The sequence below is a fragment of the Enhydra lutris genome, unplaced genomic scaffold (assembly GCF_002288905.1).
Source record: "Enhydra lutris kenyoni isolate GAN:26980312 unplaced genomic scaffold, ASM228890v2 scaffoldscaffold17, whole genome shotgun sequence".
Classification (NCBI taxonomy): domain Eukaryota; kingdom Metazoa; phylum Chordata; class Mammalia; order Carnivora; family Mustelidae; genus Enhydra; species Enhydra lutris.
Window position 1 is genome coordinate 26,942,758 of NW_019154101.1, and position 23,018 is coordinate 26,965,775.

The 23,018-nt window shown below is 37.9% G+C and overlaps 1 protein-coding gene and 2 pseudogenes across 1 annotated transcript; 1 reads left to right on the forward strand and 2 right to left on the reverse strand.

The window, feature by feature from the left end:
* Positions 1-1,728: 1,728 nt before the first annotated feature.
* LOC111147809 (trace amine-associated receptor 7a-like) lies at positions 1,729-2,760 on the reverse strand. The gene is given in 1 exon segment (XM_022504053.1): positions 1,729-2,760. A coding segment is annotated over 1 exon segment (1,032 nt).
* A 6,021-nt stretch (positions 2,761-8,781) lies between these two features.
* On the reverse strand, positions 8,782-9,810 carry LOC111147775 (annotated as a pseudogene).
* Positions 9,811-17,746: 7,936 nt separating this feature from the next.
* On the forward strand, positions 17,747-18,760 carry LOC111147776 (annotated as a pseudogene).
* The last annotated feature ends 4,258 nt before the right edge of the window (positions 18,761-23,018 follow it).

Genomic DNA, 23,018 nt, shown 5'->3' on the forward strand with positions numbered 1-23,018 from the left:
TTTAAAAAATTAATTAATTAAATGAAGCAGTGTAATGATTCTATGGCTTGCAGAACAGGATCAGAGCCAGTTGCTATATTGAAACCATTGGAATCAAAAGAAATTGATGGTATATAGTGTTGGTACTAAAGAGTTGTAGGTAAAACAATACTGAACATTCTAGGATGCCTTTAATCATCCATAAAATCCAATAAAGACAAGAGAGTGTCTCGCAAGCACAGTATAATCAGAAATAATACACTATTTCAAGAAAGGTTTACCACATCATACCATTTGTGTATTAATAGAAACGATGTGCTAGAGGACAACGTTGATTGACATCGAGCTAGAAATTTGAAAAAATAGTGCAAGATTATTGTGATAGACATTCACTCCTGATCCAAAGATTTGACACCTGATTTTAAAATCTCGGTGTGTGATTGCAATAAAACTGGGGCTAGAGCAGAATCAGTGATTATTCACATCGTGCATGAGACATTCAGCCCTCCTTCAGTGTTAGAAGCAAGAAAAGACTGAACTGGCTGGGGTTGCTTGATCCACTGTGAATTGCATAACTAGCTCAGTTTCCCTTTTTCACCTTTGAACCAAGTTTGTGGGTCATATGAAGTGCATTTTGCAGGTTCTGTCTTAGCTTTTTATGCCTTACATTTCAGTTTTCTTTCTTCTTTTGAACACGTTTTTAACTTACATTTTCACATATATCCTTGAAAGCCCCTATAAGTAATTTGTGGAACAAAGCTCAATTATGTGACTAAAAAAAGAAATGAATTTTAAAATAAAGTAGCATGATAAATGACAATCTTAAAATCCTTTCTTAAAACATATGGTAACTGGTAAAATTTCTGAACCCTAATGTAATTCTATAAGCAGACTTAACAGGGAGAAGCTTACTGAATAAATGTTTTTCTATGGTGCCAACTATCATTCCCATTGCAAATAATGATATTGAGTTAGGAGATATGTCTCTTGATTGATTTTTTCTGACTCTGAAGTCACATTTTTGGACTCACAGATCTGAACGCCAGACAGTGCAGACTCGTTCCTTTACCCTGTCAGAGCAAAGAGTTACCACCTCTGAAAGTATTTCTTAGCTGTATTTGCACTTTATTAAAAAAATATTGCAGAAGGACAAAGAGAATATATAGTCAGGAATTGATCATATAAAGTAACAAAAGGCAGGATTTAGAATAACAAAACTATATAGGCTCTTTATATATATTGTCCTAATCTTTCTGAAAAATACCACAGGGAGTGATTATTAAGCAGAGAAATACAGTAGAGCTCATTGTAAACTAAGCTGCTTTAAATGGCAAAGTTGGTACTGTAGTCTGGGTATTTCTGGCTCCAAGGCCATGCCATTTCCTTCACAAATGGGTTTTAATGTTGCATTTATCAAAGAACTATGAACCTGAATTTAAGTGTCTGGATCAAAAGCATAATTCAATTATTCTACATTAGAAGATCTTGCACAAGGGGCTGCTGAGTGGCTCAGTGGGTTAAGGGTCGGCCTTTGCCTCAGGTCATGATCTCAGTGTTTTGGGATTGAGTCCTGCATCGGGCTCCCTGCTCAGCGTTGAGTCTGCTTCTTTCTCTTCCCTCTATCATCTCACTTTCACTCTCTCTCAAATAAATACAAATCTTAAAAAAAAGTCTTGCACAATTATGATTAATTTTTTTCTTCCCAATGCCATGCTCATTGTGAGTCTATTTTCAATCTAAAACCTACGCTTACTCAAAAAATAAATTGATCGTTGAGGAATTCTCTCTCAAGACCTTGCCAGTGACAATTAGTCTGATGGCTTTTCAAAACCAAGGATAAAAGAAAGCATAAATCAAGGGGTTCATTGCTTAGTTATAGTAAGCAATCCAAACCAATATTTCATAGATATATGTGGGTGTGATGAAACCCAGGAAGGCATCAATGATTGAATCAAGGAAGTAGGGCAACCATGAAATCAGGAAGGCTAGCACTGCGATTCCCAGGGTTTTTGCTGCTTTCCTCTCACTCTTGGCCACTCTGTCTCTGTAGCTATCTGCCGATCTCACGGTCTTACTGCTCATACTCTCAATTCTTCTAGCCTGTTTTTGAGCGATGAGGAAAATCTTGGAGTAGACAATTATCATCACAAGCATGGGTATGAAAAATAATAGAAAATTCACCAATACCCACCTTTGATTCACTGCAATTTGGCAACCTCCCACACAAGTGAGAGCACTTACCAGATCTTCCAGCCCAGCTTCACTGGCACCCGTGCCAATAAGGGAAAGTCTATAAATAATAGAAAGGAGCCAGGAGAAGGCAATACATAGGCCAGACAGAGACGCTGTGAACCTGGTTGGATAGACCAGAGGGTCAGTGACAGCAATGTATCTATCGAGGGAAATAAAACCCAAGTGGTAGATAGAAGCATAGCAGAAGGACCCTTCGAAACAAGAGTGAAATTTACAGTAACTGTCCCCGAAGTACCAGCAGCTCTCCACAGACCTCACGGTGCTGAAGGGCATGACGGTCACCCACACCAGGAAGTCAGTGCAGGCCAGGGACGCGATCAGAAAGTTCATAGGGGTGTGCAGCTGTTGGAAATGAAGGATTGAAATCATCACCAAGAGGTTTCCAAATACAGTCAGCACAACTCCGAAGCCAAACACTGCATAGAGAATCACGCGGGGGCCTGGTGAGTAGGGAGTTTTGACGCAGGATCCATTCAGGTTCTCAAAGCACATTTGTGCAGTCACAGGAGGGAGAAAATCACTGCTCATGATAATCGGTTTTGAGACCCAGAAAAATGGTCGTCTTCCCTGGCTAAGACGTCATTCCAGTCTTCAAAGATTCTTTAAAAAAAAAAAAAAAGGATATGTAAAAAGGATATGTACAATATGTAATTGTCAGTACATTCTTCCCCTATTTCTTTGTAAATACAAATCCTTATTTTCATGTTTAAAAAGTGATTCATATCCCCATCTCATAAGATATTTCACTTCGTAATGAATAAGCAGTTAATTTTCATCATCACATAAGATGCTATTTGAATTAAAAACATAGTTTCTCTGTATCACCTACTAGTTCATATCTGAGATACGTTGGTGAACAAAGAGCTGTTCCATGATGCACACATGAATACAGCTTTCCCCCCAGCTTACCAGAGCTATATTAATGTTCAAATGACTCTGTCCCCTCAGGAAAGTAGCCAAATAATTCCAAATACCTAGAGCCCTTAAGATTGAATCCCCATAGTGCAAAGTGTGGAAAGAAAAAAATCTAAATAATGATCCTCTTTATGCTAAATATAAATTTATATCCTCCTAATTTCCAGGTGACATCTGACTTTTTCATGAAAAAGGAATGGAAATAGTGCCTGTCCTTAAAAAGCCTTGTTTAGAATTTGAAACCATATCGTTCATTCTCACTGATTATTGGAGATTACATTTTCATTTTTGTAAGAACCATTTATTTATAATTCTTGTTTGTCCCTAAAGCTTTCATATAAGCTCTTTATTCTTTCCATTACTGGTTTGTGTTACAGAAATTAAATGCAGAATCATTTATTAAAGTCTAGGATGTCTCAGGTTGAGTTTTAATAATTCTAATTTGAGAAAATAGGGGTGTGGAAATACAGTGTTTTCCTTGTGAAAATACACAAAGGAAGTGTATGGACACCTAAAAAGCATGTTCCTGCTAAGGTTTTTTTGGTTTTGTTTGTTCGGTAGTTTGTTTGTTTCTAAATGGAACTGTTGGGAAGATATTAAAGAAATACTATGAAAAAAATTTTTGGAACATGGCTATTCCTATCTTATACTTTAGATTTTACCATTGACAAATTTCTTTTTCCTCTTAGCTCTCTAGAACAGATCTCAGCTTAGGCTTTGAAAGAGATTTTTCTAATAAATGAATTCTGGTCACTTTTTAAAATCAGTCTTTATATTGAGGTATAATTGATGAATCTGTTCATGTTATTATTGGTTATTAATGTATCCACTTTGGTGAATTCTTCATTAACATTTTTGCCCATTTTTAACTGAGTTTTAAGTTTTCTAATTACTTAGTTGACTGGGTACAAGTTCTTTCTAAAGATATATTATGAACATTGGACTTTTCAATTTCTTGAGAGTTTTTTTTTATGAAAAAAAGATTTTAATTTTTATGAAATTCAACTTTTTTTATTGTTGGCAACTTTGTTTCTTGTCTAAGAAGCTGTTGCCTACCTCAGTGTCACAAGTATTTTCTTCTATGTTCCTTCCAAAATTCTTACAATTTTACTCCTAATGTTTACTTTTTTAATATGTTGTGAGGAATTTTATTATTATTATCATTTGAGGTTCAGTAGCGATGGTAGGAGTATATGGATATTTAGCAATTCCAACTGCATTTCTTGAAGTGACTATTCTTTTCCCAGTGAATGATGTTTGTTCTTTTGTCAAAAACCAATTAACCAGGGTGCCTGGGTGGGCCCATCGGTTAAGTGACTGCCTTTGGCTCAGGTCATGATCCCAGTGTCCTGGGATCGAGTTCCTCATCTCCCTCTGCCTACCCCTCCCTCTCTCCTGGCCTGTGCTTGAGCTCTCTCTCTCTGTCAAATAAATAAATAAAATCTTTTAAAAAACCAAACAAACCAATTAACCTTGTACACGTGGACCTATTTCTGGACTCTATTATAGTTTTTCGATCTGTATTTCCTGTATTGTTCTAAGTTGAGGTCAATACTTTATTGTCTTAACTGAAACATGATAGTAAGTATTTTTTTTTTAAGATTTTATTTATTTGAGAGAGAGAGAAAGCAGGAGCAGGGGGGAGAGGCCAAGAGAGGGACAGAAGCAGGCTCCCAGCTTGGTGGGGTTTGATCCCAGGACCCTGAGATCATGAACTGAGCCAAAGACAGCTGGGTATATGACTGAGGCAACCCAGGCACTGTATAGTGAGTATTAAAGTCAGGTTATGTTGTGTGTTCCACTCTGCTGTTCTTTCCAAAGTTGCTTTGGTTATTCTGTTTGTCTAAATTTGAGATTCACCTTGTCAGTTTCTAGGGAAAAAAACAAAAACAAAACCCTGTGGGTTTTTACTGGTGTAAAGTTGAATCTATAAAAGTTAGAGAGAGAGGTACTGAAATGCCTGATCAGGACAGTAAAGTAGCTTATTTCCCCTTTTAGTTTTGTCATTTGTGGTTTATGGGTGTAGATGCTTTCTCATTAACTCTATACATATTTAGGATTGCTATATTTTCCTAGTAACGTTTAAGAATTGGACATCCTAATAGTATTGAATATTATATCTCTCTATAAAAGCCAATATAAGAAAATAATGGTAACTAAATGTGTCATTTTAGCAAAAACTAAAGCAATAAAGGAGTAACAGAGAAACAAAATATAAAAGGAACAAATGAGAAACAAATATCAAGATAATAGAATTAAGTATGTAAAATTTACACGGCATGTCAGTGGATTTAACTCTCCAATTAATAGACAGAAATTGTCAGTCTGCATGGAAAAAAGCAAATCTCAACTATTTCTGCCTACAGGAGACACACTGTAAGTATAAAGACACAGTCTGAAGGAAAAAGGGATAGAAAAATAGATACTATTCAAATAATAAGCATAAGAATGCTGTTGTGGCTATATGAATATCAGACAACGTAAAACTGACAACAAATAGTACTTTCAGAAATAAAGACAGATTCCATATAATGATAAAAGAACTATGTTCCAGAGGCATTGAGTCTTAAGATGAGTTCTCTGAATAGGTTGTGGGTTTCCTGGAATTGCTTCTTAGATATAACTCTGTGTGGTGCATTCATGACCCCATTTCCTGTGGTAAAGGGGGAGTTGATAGCCCACAGCCTGCAGTGGCGATACATTTACTCCGATTATTATCTGTAGATACTGTATTCAAATTCTGACAGAAGACAAGGCTCTAGTGATGAAGGATTTGCTGCCATACTGTATTTTAGTTAAAATACAAAAATGATGAGCTTGAGAGCCTTTAAATTCCTGCTCAAGGGGCACCTGGGTGGCTCAGTTGGTGAGGCGACTGCCTTTGGCTCAGGTCATGATCCCGGAGTCCTGGGATCGAGTCCCACATCAGGCTTCCAGCTCCATGGGGAGTCTGCTTCTACCTCTGACCTTCCCTCTCATGCTCTCTCACTCTGTCTCTCTCTCTCTCTCTAAAAAATAAATAAAATCTTTAAAAAAAAATTCCTGCTCAAGACCCATATGAAGGACCTGAAAGCTTCCATGAATGCCTTGAAAGAATCCCCTATCTGCCACAGCCACAGGGTTGAGTTTCTGAGAACCAAACCCAAACCAAATTAGAATGTTGACCTATAGCAGGTCCTGATGAAACTGATTACCTCTAATCTCTAATTCTCTCAAACTTACTCCTAGAGGAGGTACCAGGTCTACTCCTGCCTGAGGTCAGTTTCCCTTTTTTTAAAGAAGTCTACAATGGCCTTCCCTGGAGTTGTTGCCTTACAAAACACCTCCCCTAACACCTTTTCTTGCCTCCAGACCTGTAATTACACTCAAATCCAGGAGGGCCCAAGGAACAAGGTACAAAGGGTGACCTATGAGGTTGTACAACTCAAAACCTTATGTAAAATATTTTAATGACATTAATATGTAATTCTTAAGATACTTTAACTACTTTTAAGAGGTAGTTCCTAAAACAAACCAATGCAGCTACAATTTAGTTTCCTTAGGTAAGGCAAAATATACTAGGGATATATACTTAAAGAATATCCTCATTAAATTAAAACAACCAAACAGACAAACCTAACTCTGTACCCAAGTAAAACAGAGATTGTGAAATACTAATGTCAATTATGGTACACTAATTTCATCACAACACTAAAATGATAAAGATGAATGACAAAATAAACCCCCATATATACACACATTGTCCATTATATAAAAAGCTAGACTTTGTAAAAGCATGTAGAAATATACACAGATGGGGGCCAGATTTCATATACTGTTGTATAATTTCAGTCTGGGTTTTGGGGTTTTGTTTCAATTTTAATAAAAAAATAGTATTGTGATTGTCTTTCCATGTCAATTTATATAGAACTCATTTGCGCTTTTTAATGACTTCATAACCCTGCACTACATAGGTGGGACATAATTTATTTAATATATCCTGTATGGATCTAGGCTTTTTCCAGTTGATAATTAAAAATTAATTATACAGTGGGGCACCTGGGTGGCTCAGTGGGTTAAGCCTCTGCCTTCGGCTCGGGTCACAATCTCAGGGTCCTGGGATCGAGCCTCGCATCGGACTCTTTGCTCAGCGAGGAGCCTGCTTCCCCCTCTCTCTCTGCCTGCCTCTCTGCCTACTTGTGATCTCTCTCTCTCTCTCTGTAAAATAAATAAATAAAATCTTAAAAAAAAATTAATTATACAGTGAATGTTATTGTCATCTTTGCTTCCTTGGCTGACTCTAATCCCGGGATTACTTACTAGAAATAAGAGCTGCAGAGCCAAGTGACAAGTGTGTTTTAAATTTTCAGTTCCTCTCGAAAAAGAGATAATAAATTCTGTTCTCCCAAGTTGTAATGTGAGCATGTTCTATTTGTACAGGTGTCCAATTTCCTACGCTCTAATGCTGGATATTATTGAAACTTCTAATATTTGCCAATTTGATATATGATACTCTATCACATTCTCATTAGCATTTAAAAATTATATTTAAATTTACATTTTCATGTATTTATTAGGCATTGTGTATTTTTCTCTGTGAAATCCTATTCATATGTCTAGTCAGGTGTTAATCTTTGTTTTACTATTTTGTAAGAGGCCTTTCTATTTTTAAATCTACTAACCCTCCTTTCACCATGTATGTTGCCAATACTTTTCCAAATTAACATTTTTGTTTTTCCTTAACTAGGCTTTGTTTCCTTTGAATTTAGAAAAAAAATTAAATTGAGTGCATGAATTTATAATAGATTTTTGGTCATAATTCTTCCACTGAAAAATTCTGAAGTTATTGGTTTTTTAACATGTAGATATATGAGTTTTGTTTTCGCTTATGATATGAGGAATGCTTAACAATACTTTTCCAGAAAGCTGTATGCCACACCAACACTTTTTGAGTGAGCCATCCTTTCTCCATAACTTGCAATGCATTGTTATTTTTGTCATCAGCAATGTACACACTTTGAATAGTGTTTATAGAAAAGAAAATAACAGAAAATTGCCCTCCATAATGGCTGGAAGGTGAAACCACACACTTGGGAGGATGAAAAAACAATCACATAGAAGGATAATCACTGGCGTGGAAATTGTACCATCTGCTCATAGTTATTCAACAAAATATCCCCCAAAATATAAAATATGAATCCAGTTCTGAGCCTGAAATCAGCCTTAGAGAACTTCAAGAGCTGCAGAAAGATTGGACTCCAAGGAACAAGCTGCTTAAAATGGAAGTCAAGTACACAGAGTCCAGAAAGACAGGAGCCATGAAACTTCACAGATCCACACAACCTTTGAAGGTGACCCAGAGAAAAGCCTAAAGGGAGGCCTGAAAAAGGAAAATAATTAACAAAGTCAGGAAGCACACGGATTTGAGGAAACTAGAAAATATGACTTATGTCAGCCATTTCTTAATAAACATATTCCCTTCAAGTGCTTAGAGATGTTCACTTCACCTAAAAACATAAAGGTTGTACTACTGAAGTTGAGGTCCCATTTCTCATCCCCAAGTGAATGGATCATTTTCATGCCTGTGGTTCATGCCACAGTTATTAGGAAATTCTTAATATAGCAATAAATTCCTCAACTTGAAATTTTGCTTCATTAAGAAAACAAACTTATGGTTGATGAACTGTCTATTAATACTTGGCCACTTATAATGAGTTTTATTGCTCTCCTAAACCAAGGGTAAGGTGAAGCTTAAATCAAAAGATTTACAGCAGAGTGATAATAACCGAAGCAGCAAAGTATCTCATAAACGTATGAAGGTGTTATGACTCCCCCAAGAGAATCAATAAATGAGTCAATGATACACGGTAACTACGAGATCAAAAAGGCTATCACTGTGATACCCAGGGTTTTAGTGGCTTTTTTCTCTCTCTCTCTTACTCACTCAAGCTTTGTATGTCCCTGAGGCTTCCGCTTTGCTACTAATGTTTTCAATCTTTATAGCCTGTTTTCTGGCCCCAAGAAAAATACTACTGTACAGAATCATCATAACAAACGTAGGTGTGAAAAAAAAAAAGCAAATATATCAGAATCCAAAATTGACTTACAACTGTCTGACACCCTCCTACACAGTTGAGGGCACTAGAGAGTCCGTCCAGCTCATCATCGCAGACACCTGTGTAGAACACGGCCCCACTGTAGACAAGGGGCAGGGTCCAGGACGCTGACGCACATCCCTGACCCAGACACCGTGAACTTGCTAGGATTGACCAGACAGCTATGCACCTGTTGATGGAGAGGAGACACAAGTGGAAGAGAGAAGAGTAACCAAATGCCACAACGCAGCACGTGTGGAAGGGACAGAAACTTGGCCCGAAGTAACAGCAGCTCTTGCACGGACCTGACCGTGCTGAAGGTGTGACGGTCACCCCCACCCGGAAGTCAGCACCAGCCAGAGAGGTGAGGAGAACCTTGGTTTGAAATGCAGGATGGAAATCAGCACCAGGAGGTTTCCAAACACAACCAGCACAGCCCAGAGCCAAACAGTGTGTAGAGCACCAGCCGGGATCCAGGCGAGCAGGAAGCTTTCAGGCAGGATGGGGTCACGTTCTGGTAGCGGAGCTGCTCGGCTGCAGCGGGGACGAGTCTGTGCCCACACTGCCGCCGCGAACAGCAGGTAAACATAGAGAGGTTGTGCCCTCGGTCAATCACATCAAATAGAGCAGTTTCCTATTTCTGAAGGCAGAGGAAAGGTCGTTTACAACTGCCTACCTTTGTTACAGTTACCAGATAATATCTCCATGGCCTGTCACATATTCATATTATCTCTGAACATATGAAGTAATATATTTGATTTAAATGCTCAAGAAATCCTAGCTGTTATTAATCATTATCATTTTTATTTTTACTCTTTAGCGTGTAATTGAACCAATTTTTCTAAATCCAGTAAGAATCTTACTTCAAGTAAGTCTGTAGCAGATTTGCTTTTGCCACAGAAGACTTTCTGGCTTGCAACTTATCAAACATCTTTTATTACCTGGTCTTGATACACGGGATATGCCTCTTTGCCAGTTAGTCCTAAGTGCCAAGACTGTTTGTGATGTTAATGGTGAAACTCCCAAGAAGCAGAGCCAGATCCCTTCTCTCAAGTCATCCTAAATCAAGTGTGGTCCCTGTAGTGCCAGGTGTGAACAGAGAGAAGAAATTTATATTTCATAATCTCCACTTAAAATTCATATTTTGACTTAGAGTAGCCACGATTCTAAAACCTAACAGTGACCATGTGGAAAACATGAAGGAAAGGACACCTCACTTATATTAAAAAAATGCAAAAATTCTAAACAAAAGGTCAACAAACCAAACCTAGAAATATATAAAAAGATAATATATCATGATTGGAGTCTATGCAAAAAATGTACTTTTGCTTTAACATAAGAAAGTAAAATAACATAACTCACCATTTTAACGTATCTGAGGAATGCAAAAAAAATTACATAAAATTCAGCAACTATACACTACTAAAAAATTTTTAACAAAATAAAAATCAAGAAATGTTCTGTATGTATAAAGGTCTCTGCAGAAACAGTCGTATTCACATATGCCTTATTTATGTTTATTTATTAAGCATTAATTTGTATCAGGGTCTTGAAGATACAAAAATAAACAAGAAATATCTCCTGCCTTTAAGGGCGTATCCATGTTAATATGACAGACAGACATAAAACGGTAATAATTCATTGTGCTCCAAGTTAAAATTAACACAGGTAAAAAGTGCTAAGTGAAAAATGACATCAATCCTAATATAACTGGGATGAATAAATAGAATTCACTGAGGATATAAATTTAGGGCCAGGTTTAGAAGGATGAATGTAAGGTATTAAGGTCAAGAACAGGGAGAATTTCAAAAATTGTACACAGTTTCGGACAGCCCAATAATTATTGTAGATTTTATGCTATGACTCGTGCATGGAGATAGAGGAAACATACTTATTAGCAGGTAAAGATCTCAACTACCACAGAAGGCAGTTTTCTTGCTCTTTCTGTAACTGACCATTAAATCTCCCATGAGCCCCCTGTCATGGGGTACAATAGACATAAGTTCAGTCAGTGTGGGGTTCCCACTCTTCTCTCCCAGGGTTGCATCTAAATTCCAAGGGACTATGTAGTCTGCCTCACTTCCACAAGAATAGATTGGGATTGTCTTCGTGAGTGTCTTCTAGAATGAAATGGCCATCTATCTCATCAGAGAAAAAAAGGCTTTTCACAGGACCCTAAACTCTGAATGACATGTTTACCAATCCCCCATCTAATCCACGCACCTGGCAGTCACTCACAGGTGCTCCAACTCATTCCCATGGGGCTCAGTAGGGGGCATGCTGCTCTGCCCTCTTCAGATTCACAGCCAGTGCACCCTTGTCAGTCTCTCCTATACCTCCAAGAAAATGTTCCATTTTTATTGAAATTAGGAGAGTGTCTGGGGGTCTTAGTTCTATGTATCAATCCCCTTCTTCTCCAGTGTCTTCAGCTAAGACACAGAGATTTGAGTCCTGTCAGAGTAGGCTCTCATGTTCTCCTAGTTTTCTTTTCCTCCCTCCATTCCTTCCTTCCCTTTAGCCTCAGCTGATTACCCTGTGTCTGCCCAGGAAACTGGAAGCATTCTGAAGTGTCCTCTCACACTCTGTCTCATCAGAGTCACCAGTTAATTCTCAACTAGTGAACCTCGGAACCCCTACCGGATATTTTTAATGCAAATTTTCTTAGAATTTGGGTCATAGCTTTATGTTATGGGTTTTTTTTTTTTTTAATGCTATGGCTTTTAATAGTTTGTTTTGTAGAAATGCTTCCTAAAACATTAGAGAAATTTCAGAAAACCCCACTATCTTCTGTGAGTTACGGGGCATGGATTCAGTTGCCTTATCGTTAAGGCAACTATCATTTTAACAGTAGCAAACAACTTTTGAGCACCTGCTCTATCTAGGTGTTTTATATATATTAAATCATTAAATCATCACAGGCAAGAAAAACCCACAAAGTCAGCATGATTATTATCCCTATTTTACTAACACATTAGAAGTTAATCACTTGGCTAGGATTATTTAACATCTAGTAAAGGATGAACTGGGGGTTTGCATCCCAGCAATTTAGCTCCAGATCTTGTGTGCTATTCCTCTATGTTCTCCAGATATAAATGAACTTGATGTCTGGGTCATGCCCTTTACCTCCAGTGATAGAAACTTCCTCTCCGTTTATCTGGGTTTTCTCGACCTTCCCCCTCTGAGTTAACCAGGCATCAACAGTGACTCTATGGAGTGGTGGTCTGGTCTGGGTGACCAGCCTCCCTCACTGATGTCCAGTGAGATGGCCTGCTGGGTCTCTGGACCCTGGAAGAACGACTGAACAGTCATCTCTCGTACCTGCCAGTAAGGCTCCTTTGGCTCTTACTTTTTTTTTTTTTTTTTTTTTTTAAAGATTTTATTCGTAAGTAAACTCTACACAGGGCTCAAACTCACAACCCCAGGATCAAGAGTTACATGCTCCCCCAACTGTAGCTCTTACTTTTATCAGTCAGTTCCAGTGGGCTTCTCAGAAGAATCTAGCTATACTGTGGCATCACAGGCCGTGGAACATTTGGTGGGGTTCAGCAACCTATGGCGCCTCTCTGCCCTGTGAGTTCTGCACAGGGGAAGGAGAATGTATTTCCCTTACAGGTCCCTTGAAGGTCCCCTTCAACCTATCTGACTATATTAGAATCTTATGGCCACAGTAACAAATTACCACAGACTTGATGGGTTAACACAACACAGATTTATTCCCTTAGAATTCTGGAGGCCAGAAATACAGAATCCATTCTCCTGAACCAAAATCAAGGTGCCTACATGGTCTCACTCCCTCTGGAGGTCTAGGGGAGAATGCATCTTAGCCTCTTCTAGTTTCTGGTCCCATTGTTCCAACCTCTGCCTGTGTGATCCCACTGCCTTCTCCTTTGCATGTGTGTGTCATCTCCCTGTGCCTCTTTCTTTTTTTTTTTTTTTTTTTTTTTTCCCTGTGCCTCTTTCTTATAAGGATACTTGGCCCAGCATTTAGAGCCCATCCAGATAATCCTGGATAATTCCTTAATCTCAAGAGTCTTAATTTAATCACATCTGCAAAGACGTATTTTTCCAAAGAGGATTAACAGTGATAGGTTCCGAGTATTAGGATGTGGATCTCTTTCAAGCGGCCATTATTCAACCAACCACACTGGCGTATCAGTTACTTTTCTTCCTTCAACCCAGAGCAGAGAGAGGAAGAGAAGGTGTGCTCCTGCCTCAGAGATCCTCACTATTTTCTCAATTATTTTGGTCTTTTCTACCTTTATTCTGGAAAAAGGGAAGTTTTGATACTGCCCATAACTTTCTCAAATCTAGTGACTATTGGCTCTTTCTTTTCTGAATAAGGCCTGGGCTTTGGAGGCTCAAGCACTTGGGGAAAAAGAAAAAAAGAAAATCCTTTTCGTCCTCATTTCACCTAAATCAATAACACACTAGATGTTTTAAAGAGTTTTTTTTTTTCAAGTTTACCTTTTCTGAACTTTTTTATTATAGGGAAATTAAAAATTTATAGTTAGTCTACCAATATTTTCTATGAGAAACAATGAAAATATTGAATGGTTTCTTTTAAATTTTTATGGTTTTATTTTACACTCAGATCTGTCCCAGAGGAATATGTATATCCAGTCACATGTGTTTGCAGAAGAAGAATACAACACTTTTTTTTCCCTAAATAGATAGCTAAGGGTCCAAACACAACTTTTTGAATATATCATCTTCCCCCATAAATATGTGACATTGTAAGTTTGCATTATAATCGACAGTGATAATATTTATATGTCATGGCAGGCAACTGTTCTCACTTCTTCACTTGAAGAAGTGAAGTGACATAGCACATGAAAGGAATCACGTTGAAAAGATAGTTACTGTTATAAATATATCATTTTGTCATGATCAGTCCCACAGTGGAGAAATGCCCAAAGGAGACTATCCCCTAAACATCAGACTCGAGGCTTGGGCCAGATCTGAATTTAACATCTGATTCCCTTGCTGTTGGAAGAGCCAGGGTGAACAAGAGGAAATGATCTCCTTGCGAGAGCATGAAGCAGAGGGCATGAGGAGCCTGAAGAAAGTAACTCCAGCAAAAGGAGATGTTGGAATGAAAGTGAAGAAAACAGGGATCTAGGGGAAGATCAATAGCACGTGACATTATGAGAGAATAGGAAGAAGAAAATGAGCAATGAAAGTAACAGAGAGGTGAGCATGAAAGGTGAAAACACCAAGAAATTCCTCTCAGAAGATGGAACAATAGAAAAGTAACAAAGCAGAGAAGTGGGCAGAATCAGCAGTAGAAATGGGATCTCGCTTTACCATGTCAGTAAGTGTTTGTAGCAGAAGCTTGGAGAAGCTCCCTCTAAGCAATGTTTAATTGAATCTGAGCAATGCCTTTTTTCAAATTTGATGTATTCACACACCCCATTCCACATCTTAATACATGGAAAACTCCCAGTGTCTCACAAATACCTTAATTTTAAGTTGAGGCTTATCCTGAAAATACATTTATGTTAATAAACTGTCCTTTAGTTCTTGACCAGTTGTATTGTTTGAAGTCTCTCCAAAAGAGAGAGGGTAAAATTAAGCAAGGATTTTATAGCTGAATTTTAAAATCCAGTCCAATAAGTTTATTACCAACTTGAATGAGTATTCTTACATATTTGATACAATTGTTGATGCATTTGGGTTTAAATCAACTATCTTAGTATTTTTTTCATTTTTTTATATTAACATGTAATGTTTTATTTTCCCCAGGGGTACAGGTGTGTGAATCATCAGGCTTATACACTTTCTAGCACTCACCATAGCACATACCCTCCCCAGTGTCCATAACCCCACCACCTTCTCCCTACCTGCCCCCACCCCTCGCAACCCTCAGTTTGTTTTGTGAGATTAAGAGTCTCTTATGGTTTGTCTCTCTCCTGATCCCATCTTTTTTTTTTATTCTTTACATTTGCTCTTTTACCTCTTTGGACTAATTTTAGATTTTTTTTTTATTATTCACTTTTTCTCCCATGAAATTATAAATTGGACTTAATTACATTATTCTGTTGGAATCCTAGAGTTTTAATATGTATCCCTCATTCATTAAATTCTCCAATAAATTAAGAATTTTACCAATTCAAGGCAATGAAAAAGTTTACATGGAATTTTATACTCCATCTACCTTTGCCAACTTTTTTGATACCGCTATCACTTATTTTAATTCTGCATACAATTTAAGTAAAAAAGATGTTCATTTTTACATTTAGCCTTCCTTTTATTTTTCCGATATTGACACTGTGGCACACCACATTACTTCCCACACTGCCGTGTTTCCTCTGGGATTAGATTTTTCTGCCTTGAGAACTCCCCGAAGTTTTTCTTTTGGTGTGGCTATGCTGGCAATGAAGATTCTAAGTTTTTGTTTATCTAAAGATATTTTCGTTTCACTTTTCAATTTTGAAAGGCATTTTTGTTGACTTCAGAATTCAAGGTTGTCAGTTATTTGTTTTAAAGGTGTTAATGATAATGATATTGAGTTTTATCCAAGTGTGTTTGGGGTATATTCACCAAGGAGATGGACTTAAAATGCATCAAGTAGGTTAAGGAGAGAAACTTACTATAAAAACAGAATATCCAGGCAGAGAGTGCTAAGGTGTGGAGACGGGGAGGGCAGGGAGCCGGTAGGGATCTGGAGCGTGGTTGTGGGACAGGTGCTGTGTGGGGAGCAGCATGAGATATGGGAGAAATGGACACAAGGTTAAGATGATTTTGCCACGTGGTATGGATTTGTGCAGAGGTCAGTGTGTGGGAGGGGAGAGGACATAATATATATATATATATATATATACGGTGACGAGCAAAAATTTTAGCTACCGCTTACTCAGGCATGCTACAATGCAATTTATTTTCCTGCAGTATTCTTAAATCTTGCTTAGAGGCTCATATCCCACCAGGAATAAGACATAGATCTCAGTAAATTTAGGGATTCTGCTCCTTTTCCTCCAGGGTGGCATCCAAACTCCAGCAACTTCCACAACAGCATCTGTGGGTGTTCTTGGAAGTCTATGTTTCCCTTCCTCTAAGGTGCAGACTTCACACCATCCCCCTCCAGGAAGGAAAGTGCTCCTTCCATCCCTGCTGGGAAGTTCAGTCTTTCAAAACAGGTGCCCCAGCCAGAGGTCTCTGTGTGCCCTGGTTGGTGCTTAGGTGCCCAACTCAGCCTTCTTTTTCTTGCTAAGGAAACATTAAATTTAAAAAAAAAAAAAAAATCCAACCCGAGATTGGGGATGTTTAAAATCACCTTCCTTGCTTCTCCTCTTTCTAAGTCATCTCCTGGCCGTCAACACAATCTAAAAGCCCATTTTGGTTTTTGTTTGTTTGTTTCTTTTGTTTTCCTGCTGATCACTCTGCATTGCCCATTTATTTATTTAAAGATTTTATTTATTTATTTGATAGAGAGTGGCACAAACAGGGGGAGTGGCATTCAGAGGGAGAGGGAGAAGCAGGCTTCCCGCTGAGTAGCACCCTGGGATCATGACCTGACCTGAAGGCAGATGCTTAACTGACTGGGCCACCCAGGCATTCCTTTAGCTGCCTACTTAATGAAAAATATTATGTAGAACTTTTCTGAACACATTTCATCACAGTCTTTTGGTATTTCTGAAATCAACAGTGACTTCTGAGACTCCGTTTCAACTCTTTAATCAACACTCTTACAGGGTCATGGTCATGACTCTAAATACCATGTTGTTTTTTAATACTTTCTTGTAATATATTTCATCAATCTCAAAATGTCCTCAAGGTATGTGACATTTTCTACCTGTTGGTAGCCAGGGCAGATGCAAAAATAATTCTTGACGGGACAAAAAAAAAAGCTGCACTCTTTTGTGTCTCTGTAACAGAAACCTAATAAGGTTTCTCAACCCAAATCAGGATTGAGAATAGGGGAAGATTTAAGTCTATACACCGAGAAATCTTTGGCCCCAAAACCATAATGGCTAAGGTAATTTAATATAAAGAATTGTTTTGTAGAATGACTTTCCTAAAAACCACTGCTAAAAATAATCTTACAAGTTCACACCTTACTATAGAGATTCCAAAGGAATTTTCCCATTGATGGCATTTATTTTTCTGGAAGGACTGCATGTCTTAGTGAGCAATGTAGGTCAGACAATATAGAGATAAAGATGAGAAAAAGTGATCCTTGAACCCCACAGTTATATCCCATATTGGAGTCTTTGTGAAGAGAAATGTTAAAGACAAAAAATAAAGGTATTTATGATTAAAGGGAAATTTTTTTATTAAAAGGAAATTTTATCAAATTAAGGGAGCCAACTCTTTGTTAACTGAAATCAACCCCTCAGTAATCTTGCATTATATAATTTTAATTTTGCTATAGAAATCATTGAAGATTTATAATAAAAATGGAAAATTGAAAAATATAATAGAGATTTTCTCTGATAATTTTCTTAGACATCCTTATAGATCTTTTTCTCAGATGTATTGAAAAGTAGAATCCTACATCTTTGTGAAAATCAAGGACAGAATTTTCTATGTGCACCGTGAGCACCAACTCATCCCTCTCTGCAGCCGAGCAGCTCGAGACCAGAACGTGACCCCATCCTGCCTGAAAGCTTCCTGCTCGCCTGGATCCCGGCTGGTGCTCTACACACTGTTAGGCTCTGGGGCTGTGCTGGCTGTGTTTGGAAACCTCCTGGTGCTGATTTCCATCCTGCATATAAAACCAAGGTTCTCCTTGCCTCTCTGGCCTGTGCCAACTTCCGGGTGGGGGTGACCATCACACCCTTCAGCGTGGTCAGGTCCTTGCAGAGCTGCTGGTGCTTTGGGCCAAGTTTCTGTCCCTTCCACACGTGCTGCCTTGTGGCATTTGGTTACTCTTCTCTCTTCCACTTGGGCTTCCTCTCCATGGACAGATGCATTGTTGTTACTGACCCTCTGGTCTATCCTAGCACATTCATGGTGTCTGGGTCAGGGATGTGCGTCCCCGTCTCCTGGACCCTGCCCCTTGTCTACAGCGGGGCCGTGTTCTACACGGGTGTCTGTGATGATGGGCTGGAGGGACTCTCTAGTGCCCTCAAGTGTGTAGGAGGGTGTCAGACAGTTATAAATAAAAACTGGGTGTTGATTTTCTAGCCTTCTTCATACCTACCCTTATTATGGCAATTCTTTCTAGCAATCTTTTTCTTGGGGCTAGATGACAGGCTAAAAAGATTGAACATACTTGGAGGCAAGACAACAGTTATAAATCCAGAGTGGCTAAGAGAGAGAGAAAAGCTGCTATAACCCTCCGTATCATGGTGATAGTATTTATGATTTCATGGTTACCATATAGTATTGACTCATTAATTGATGCCTATATGGGCTTCATGACCCCTGCCTGTATTTATGAGATTTGCTGTTGGTGTGCTTATTATCATTCAGCCACGAACCCTTTGATTTATGCTTTATTTTACCCATGGTTCAGGAAAGCCATCAAAGTTATTGTGAGTGGTTGGGTTTTCAAGGACAGTTCAGCCACCATAAATGTGTTGTCCGAACAAATGTAAGCAGTTGGACTGAAGAAGTTAAAGAAATCTTTACAATTTCCAAATGAAATGAATTTTAAAAATCAAATAGGACTATTCATGAGGAGAAAACAAATTACTCTTCAAATTTAAAAGGGTAGATCAATGTATTTCCAGTCATGTTAAGATGTGCACTTCCTTGTCATTTTTCCAAAAGTGTGCAATTTCCTAATAAATGTTAAATTTTTATTTGCTAATTATTTCAGAGCTCAGCATATCCCACTTCCTAAAAATACTTTCCTCCCTCATTTCTTTTAATTCATGGACTCTTGCCTTTGTTATGGAATGTTACCTGAAAACATCTTTGTTCTTTGGTTCTCTTTCCTCTTGTCTTACAAAGTTTTTCATGCTCTCAAAACCTTGCCTTCAGAAGGTTCTTGCTTTCTTTTGCTTTGGTTAATTTCCTAAGGGAGACTTTTGGAGAACAAAAGGCTTTTTTGGGGGGGGAGCAGTTAAATGTATTGTGTTTAATGTTGGAGGAGAGAGATCTGAAGTATTTATCTATAAATTACGTGTAGAGTAACACAGACACCTTGTCTGATTCAGAATCAGGAGAGATCTCTTGGGGGTTGGAGGGCATCCACAAACATAGACTCCATCCTGACGGGGCTGCTGTGATTGCCAAATGAATTACTCTTATTCTGTGTAATTATTTCCTCCCGCAGTGCAGGAAGCAGAAGCCATTGTACTTCCCCAAATGATGCTAGGGTGATTATTTGTCTGCTCTTTTTGCTGCTGCTATTACCACGCAAACTGTGTAAATGGTTGGTATGCAGGGCACTCTGTGCTATGCTATTCTGTTCAAACATATTAAATACAACTTTTCATGGGGGGAGACTCTCTTCTGAAAGCAATCTCTTGTTCTTTTTTCTGTAGCAAAACTTAATTTCAACAAAAAGTTTGCTAGTTTTAGGAGATAAGTGAAATATACATCAATAAAAACATTCACATACTCATCTTTTTTTTTTCATGTATGAATTATGCAATGCCCACATTGCACCAAATCAGTGCTGGATTACACAGAAACAGGCAATGGGATCCTACCTTTATCTTTAAGAATCTGGAACTCTGGCAAGAAGCAATGTTGTTAACTGCAGAAAATTTTAGGACAAACACTAGCTCAGCTAGTTTAAGGTCAGCATCAACACTGACAAGTCATGTTGATAGCAGAGTGTCCTTGTCATGATGTGATGAGAATGGCATGTTATTTCTATGGTCTTTTTCCCAAAGAAAACCCCTATAACCCCTATGTAATTAGGAGAAAGATATCACACAAATCCTCACTGAGGACTGTCCTACAAAATATCTGACCAGGTCTCCTCAAAACCATCAAGGTCATCAAAGAGAGGGGGAGTAAAAGAAACTGTCAGGGTCTAGAGGAGCCCAAAGAGACATAACAACTAAATGTAGAGTCATAAATGGGAAGCTGGAACAGAGGAAGGACAGCAGGGAAACCTGAAGAAATCTGAATTATGTATGGAATTTTTATTGATACATTAAAAATAACACAACAATGTTGGTTCATTAATTGTAAGACATGTATGATACTAATTTAAAATGTTAATAATGAGAAATGGGGTACAGGATATAGGAACTATCTGTACTATCTCTGCAACTTTCTTATGAATTTAAAACTATTCTAAAATAATAAAAAGTTTATTTTTAAAATATAGGGTAAACAGTTATGTGAGGACAATGGGCATTAATCCTTATACTGACTCATTCACTGATCCATTTCACTAATATCTTTGAAGACCTAGTGTTCTGGGTTCAGTTTTTCAGGAATACTGAACAAAAACCTTAGAAAATCTTGTAAAGAAAAAACTGATCTACTGACAATTATGACTTGGAATTCATAAAGGTTTAAATGATAAAAGATGTGTTTGAGGGGTGCCTGGGTGGCTCAGATGGTTAAGTGTCTGCCTTCATCTCAGGGTCCTGGGATCAAGCCCCACATTGGCCTCCCTGGTCAGCCAGGAGTCTGCTTCTCTCTCCCAACTCCTGCTCTCTCTTTCTCAATCTCACTCTCTCTCTTTCAAATAAATAAATAAAAATCTAAAAAAAAAAAATAAAAGATGTATTCGAGGAACGTAGAAGAAAGGAGAGTTGACATCTCGCTGGAAGAACAGGGAGACGTATTAAAAAAGTAGCATTTAAGCTGGGCCTTAAGAGATTAAGAAGAGTTTTTGCAGGGGCACCTGGGTGTCTCAGTGGATTAAGCCGCTGCCTTCAGCTCAGGTCATGATCTCAGGGTCCTGGGATCAAGTCCCACATCGGGCTCTCTGCTCAGCAGGGTGCCTGCTTCCCTTTCTCTCTCTCTCTGCCTACCTCTCCATCTACTTGTGATCTCTCTCTGTCAAATAAATAAATAAAATCTTAAAAAAAAAAAAAGAAGAGTTTTTGCAGGAGGCAAATAATGGAAAAGGATTTTCAGGCTGAAGGAATAGCATGACCAAAGAAACTGAGAAGGTACAGAGTGTTCAGGAAATATGGAGATAAAACAACTAAACAACTACCAAGGGAATAGTCACCCTTTTGACCTTCCTGAGGTTGGCATTCAAGATCTTCCACCTTTCCCTCTGCTGTCATCCCCACAGACACCTTTCATTTAAATGTGGAGACATTCTTACCCCTCTGCTCAGGGTTTGACTCTAATTCTCACTGTCTTCTGAGCCAACATTTCCCAAATGAGGCTTTATCAGACAGTCATCTTATAAAGTTCTCCAGGGAAAAAAATTTTCTGCATCAAGAATGTTTTGGAGTTACTGCATACTGTATCCTGCTCTTGGAGAATAACATAAGGCATGACATATTAAAGACTCTGAGAGGTCCTGTTTCAACAAAAACCTGTCTACCATTGTTTAAATCTGCATTTAAAAAATTTATGTGCAGGGCTCCTGGATGGCTCAGTGAGTTAAGCCTCTGCCTTTGGCTCAGGTCATGATCTCAGGGTCCTGGGGTCGAGCCCTGCATCAGGATCTCTACTCAGCAGAAAGCCTGCTTCTCTTCCTCTCTCTCTCTACTTGCCTCTCTGCCAACTTATGATCTCTGTCAAATAAATAAATAAAACCTTAAAAAAATTTATGTGGAGTTGCACCCTACGATATAGCTGAGTGTTCTTCTAGGACATACAGTGCCATGTTCAGTGGATTGGGAAGAAGTGTGGATTTATTTCTAGGCAGAGGAAACTATGTTTTTAAAAGTAATGACTGATTTATCCTTTTCAATTATATTTATTCCTATATCTAAGACACTGTGTTCCTTAATGTCTCAAAATTATGTATATTACGATGAGTTTTAATTTAGATTTCTGTTTTCATTTAGCTATGTGATAATACTTTAGTTAATTGGAAAGGAAAGAATAATTACTTCCAAAGAAAAATTAGGCTTTAAAAATATGTTTACAATAAATAATTTTTGATTATAAAGACAATAAAGCCAATAGAAGTTATCTTTTTTTCCAGAAAGAAAGAAATGAAGTAAAATAAACTCATTTCAGCTAACTTCAAGGACAAACTAAAACATTACTTCTTTATTTATGGAGATTGATTGGCTTATGTTTATATCTATGTTACATCTATCCATATTATTTGTACTTCAGAGACCTCAAATTAATTTACAAATAAGTTTTCCAAACAAGCAATTATTAATTTGAAAAACATTCAGTAAGAAGTGTGGGAATTACTAGAGACCTGTTGGAAAAGATTTAGGAAGAAGACAGAAGCAAAATGTACATAAAAGATGTCAGTGCCTTTACTAGTAACAGCTTGTAAGAAACACTTGGTTCAATGCTGAACAAGCATGTGGGATAGGTACTTCTTTTTCCAAAGAAAATCATATACTGGTGTCCCTGGAAAGATAGTAGGTCTAACTTACATGATTTTTAAAAAGGAAGAAATATTACAATGGCGAGATGTGGATAATTATCACTTTACAAAATAGTCCACTATTTCCAAGTTTCAATTATTAAAGGAAAAGGAGGAGATTTCCATTTAAGAATATAATACATTTACTCAGTAATCATTGAAATGGACGAATCCGGCTTACAATCCTGTTTAGTGGTGGGGTTCCACAAAGACAGGGATTCTAAGGGAACATTATGAAAAAGAAACAGTCCAAACACTTAACTATGACTATGAAAAGTGATGTGAAATTAGGATGCAAATAACATTGCTGAAAATTAAATTACACAATATTTGAGCTTCAGGAGACATTAGAGCACAAACAGTATGAAACCCTA